Genomic DNA, 4,795 nt, shown 5'->3' on the forward strand with positions numbered 1-4,795 from the left:
AGAGTCGAATCGGCGTACGCTTGCGTCACACTACTTCGCCACTTGTCTGTGATACGCCAACTCCGCAGTTTCTCTAACGCACAGTTATTTCTATAACGATCACGACGAGCATCACCGCGCGCCGCGATTCTCCAAAAAGATAATTTTATCTCACGGAGGGTTAAGATGAGTCACGCTCTCTGTTTTCAGTGCGCCATTAAGCCGCTCGTTCGCATCTACCTCGTGAAGGCTGATCGTCGAATAAGCTCTTTCTTCCTCCCGAGGAGATCGGCGGTGGTGGTGTAACGCTATCAGCAACGGCGGCGATAGGTGTCGGGGTGCAGCCGTTATCATCCGGCTATCATAGCACAGTGCCACCCCAGAACGGAAGGGGTGGTTCGCCACTTCGTGTCGCGGCGATGGTAGCAGCTGCCTCCGCTACGGCCACCGCCACTGCCAGCGTGGTGGCCATGCAGGACCGCCAGGACATCCCCTCGCAATTCAATCAGGTAAATGTTTGGCTCTCACGACGTTATCAATAGTGATTTATGATTCATACGTTATATAGATCACTATCGAAATATTATCCGGAATAGTATAAATAAAGCGATGCGAATTGGTAAAATATGATATGATCCTGTTAATATCTTTTACCGTTATTTTTTTTCCACCGTTATAATAAAACATCAAAGAATGAATAACGAGAATATAAATAACGAGAAGAAAAAAATTCACGGTATTTGATGATTTAAGATTTGAAAGAATAAGATGACGATAATTTTTTTATTTTAGATAATGTTCTTGTTAATAAATTAACAATTATGTTAATTATGCTAATTATTATGTTTATAATTATGTTTTTATAATGCGAAAAATATAATTTACGATTTATAAATTTTATTATTCCATCGTTGCATCGATTAATTAGCATTAGTTTATAATTTTTTCATTTTTAGTGTTTCATTTTGAAAGTATGATGATATTATTTCTTAAAGAAATAAATTTTTGATCATAATAGTTGATGTGTTAAATTACTGAACGATGAACGATTACTTGAAAATAAATCTCTTATAATTTCGTAACAAAATATATTTTAAAATTTACGTGCCACATGATATTTGGTATTTTTCATAAATTATTTACTGCTTTAGATTTCTATGAACTTTTAAATAAAGATTCATGTCAACCGTTATTATTAGATGCAGAGCCAACATGGAATACCCCACCAAACGTACAATGCGGGGTACGGCCAAAGAGGACCAATGGCAGGAATGGGGCCAGTCGGGATGAACAACTTTAATGGCATGGGCACGATGAGTCCTATGCACACTATGAATTCCATGAATTCGATGAACAGTATGAATGGCATGAACTCGATGAATCCTATGACAATGGGAGCAATGAACGGTATGAACGGTATGAGCGGTATGAATGCTATGAGCGGAATGACATCCATGAACTCCATGAGTAACATGGGTAATGTAGCCATGAACAACATGATGGGACCCAATAATATGCAAATGAACAAGATGCAGGTATTTATCTAAACGCCTAACATTCTAAATGTACTTAGCTGCGTCTCTCAGTTTTGCCGTGATTCGCCAAGAGATAAATTGTTATTGAAATTTATTTGTTCTGTGTAAATATATCAATCTTTTTTTGTTATGATTATTTCTAGCTTGTCACAATAGCGTGTATCTCGGCTAACGGAAGGCGCGTTTCTGTTCTTCCTGATAATAATACCATATCTTTGTGCTTTTAGGCTCAGCCGCATCAAGGTTATCCACGGAGATTAGCGCCTTATCCGAACCCAGCCATGCATATGGCGCAAAAGCGACAGCAGGTTCCGTATGCTGCTCAGAATCCAGCGACTATGCAGCAGAGTTTCAATGGCATGACAACGGCCCCGAGCTATCCGAATACCTATCCTACCGGAGCGAGGCCAAATTTTCAACAACAGTATCAGTCTATGCAAACCATGAATCCCACGGCGCCCGGTTTCGGACCTAATACGATGATACGAGGAACGAATATGAGGCAAACAGCGCCGACTTACAATACTCCGTCTCAGACGGCCGCCGCAAACCAATATGGTTATGGTAGTAACGGCGTTCCTGGTGTCTGCATGGTTCCACCTACCTCGGTTAGTAACCAGTTCGTCGGTCATCAGCCAAACGCGGGATACGGTGGCGGTAATGCGTCATACGGAACGTCTGCCGTGGTAACCAGTCAGTATCAACAAGATGTGGTGTCGATGAGATCGACGAATGGAGGCAACGTGAATTATCAGCACAGTCCCATTCCCGGCAATCCGACGCCACCGTTGACACCCGCCACTAGCATGCCACCTTATATCAGTCCGAATCCAGATATCAAGCCTAATTTCAATGAGATGAAATCCCCCGTTAACATTCAAAGTGAGTGAAATTTTTAGAGTTTGATCTTACGCTTTAATATAAATTACAGCTGGTGTCTTGAGTTTAGAAATTATATCAACAAAAGAGAATCAAATCAGATGCACAATATCCATTTTTCTAGTTCCAAATTACAGAATAACGTATGTTATATAAAAATTGAAAAATTTAATGCGCACGACATGTAGATGCCTTTTTTAAAACATTTATTTGCGAAATATAACGCTTTTGCATTATATACAAATACTTTAAAACGCTGTATTGAGACTTTGCTATTTGTTTCAGATGATGAATTGAGACTAACATTCCCCGTAAGAGACGGCATAATTCTTCCACCTTTCCGCCTAGAGCATAATTTGGCTGTTAGCAATCATGTATTTCAACTGAAGTCCACGGTACATCAAACGCTAGTGTGGCGATCAGATTTGGAGCTACAGCTTAAATGTTTCCACCACGAAGATAGACAAATGAACACGAATTGGCCGGCGAGTGTGCAAGTCTCCGTTAATGCAACTCCCCTCGTGATCGACCGCGGAGATAACAAAGCTTCCCATAAGCCTCTTTACTTGAAGGACGTCTGTCAAGCAGGAAGGAACACAATACAGATTACCGTATCAGCATGCTGTTGTGTAAGTTTGAGGATATCAATAATTAAACGATAGCGTTTACGTAATTCGAAGATAAGATGTTCTTTGCATTGTGAATTGTACATTTAAGAACGAATATTCATTTCGTGTAGATAGATTACATATTTTACCAAGTTTATCTACGTAAGATTATGTACATGTTTATTTATTAATGAACTTAAAATAACTTTCCTTTTTTCCTCTTTCGTTTTTTTAAATTATAATTACGTTCTTTGTGGAGAATACATATTATGATATTATAATATATTACAGTCGCATCTATTCGTACTTCAATTGGTTCACCGACCTAGTGTGCGAAGTGTACTTCATGGATTACTACGTAAGAGGCTGTTGACAGCAGAGCACTGTATAACGAAAATCAAAAGAAACTTCAGTAATACCATGTCAAATAATAGCATGCAATCGGAAAAAGATGTAGTGGAACAAACAGCACTAAAGGTAAAGTTCACAAAGCATCGTATAATACTTTAAAATCCTAGAATTCTGCTAAAAATATCTATCGATAATATTTTTAATCATTCGCATCTCATGTGCAGGTACTCTTAAAATGTCCTATTACCCACAAACGCATTACACTGCCAGCTAGAGGACATGAGTGCAAACATATACAGTGTTTCGATTTGGAATCATATTTGCAAATGAATTGCGAACGAGGTAACTGGAGATGTCCAGTATGTTCGTAAGTATAACTAAATCATCAATCTTTATTCTGATGCATTTATTAGAATTAAAAAAATGAAACAAATGTCGCATATTTTACAGAAAATCTGCACAGCTGGAAGGTCTAGAGGTTGATCAGTATATGTGGGGTATTTTGAATACATTAAATACCACAGAAGTTGATGAAGTGACGATAGACTCACTCGCTAACTGGAAACCTGCGAAGAATTTAACTGGTATTAAATCCGAAGAAGAAAACGATTGTAAGAGAACAACCAAGGCCATGTCGCCAGGCAGTATGAATATGCCAACTATGAACAATTGGGATATGAATCAAGCTATGAGTCCTTATATACCACCCGATATGAATAGTATTGTGAGCGGTTCGATGATGAACAACACATCTTCCACGTATCCGAATAATAGCATAAATCATCGAAACACGTCCGGTGGAACCTACGAAATAAATTCTGGGACGAATACTATCGGCAATAATGATTATGTCAGTGGAACGGGTCCGCTTTCGCACTTAAACGAATCCGTTAATTCTTTAGATCCTCTCAATGCCATGGAGAAATCACTGAATGATCAGGTATGTCGTATGCTTGAATAATAGTTATTTAGAAATAAAAATGGTAATGAAATATTAATCATCCGCTGGCAATGTTAGACATTTAAGACACAGTAAATTTTTTTATTGTGAATTATAAACGGGGGATTAAAAATAATTCCTATCTTAAAAATTAATAAGTCCTAAAGTTCTTAAAAATTTAATAATATTGAGATTATATGTATACAAAGATGCCAATTGTTTGTTCCGCTTCAAGATTACAAAAAATGTTTATGATCTTCAGTAACTTAAGTTAAAGAACGCGCTAATATTTCATGCAAATAAAAATTTGGATTTTTTTCGTATTTTATGTATTTCCTGACGTTTATTTTAATGAATATATAAAGATTTTATTTTTAAAATAGAATTTTTATTTTAATATATTTGTACTCTTATTTTAATTAAAATAAACGCAATTTAATAATTAATTCGCTGTAAAAGTTTGTTTAAAAAAAAACTTGATTTTTTTATTTATTAAAGTTTTA

At 37.0% G+C, this 4,795-nt stretch overlaps 1 protein-coding gene across 2 annotated transcripts in view; it reads left to right on the top strand.

The window, feature by feature from the left end:
* Nucleotides 1–4,795, top strand: part of LOC108687544 (zinc finger MIZ domain-containing protein 1) — a 35,131-nt gene that overhangs the window by 28,838 nt on the left and 1,498 nt on the right. The window contains exons 2-8 of one of the 2 annotated variants that reach the window (XM_018193367.1): nucleotides 190–488; nucleotides 1,179–1,514; nucleotides 1,742–2,396; nucleotides 2,679–3,022; nucleotides 3,293–3,478; nucleotides 3,577–3,719; nucleotides 3,803–4,292. In XM_018193367.1, the coding sequence (XP_018048856.1) occupies nucleotides 399–488; nucleotides 1,179–1,514; nucleotides 1,742–2,396; nucleotides 2,679–3,022; nucleotides 3,293–3,478; nucleotides 3,577–3,719; nucleotides 3,803–4,292 (2,244 nt within the window). In that variant the 5' untranslated portion in view covers nucleotides 190–398. Of the gene's footprint in view, nucleotides 1–189; nucleotides 489–1,178; nucleotides 1,515–1,741; nucleotides 2,397–2,678; nucleotides 3,023–3,292; nucleotides 3,479–3,576; nucleotides 3,720–3,802; nucleotides 4,293–4,795 lie in introns of those variants that run through there. The other variant, XM_018193368.1, reaches the window with a different exon arrangement.

The sequence above is a fragment of the Atta colombica genome, unplaced genomic scaffold (genome assembly GCF_001594045.1).
Source record: "Atta colombica isolate Treedump-2 unplaced genomic scaffold, Acol1.0 scaffold207, whole genome shotgun sequence".
NCBI classification, from domain to species: domain Eukaryota; kingdom Metazoa; phylum Arthropoda; class Insecta; order Hymenoptera; family Formicidae; genus Atta; species Atta colombica.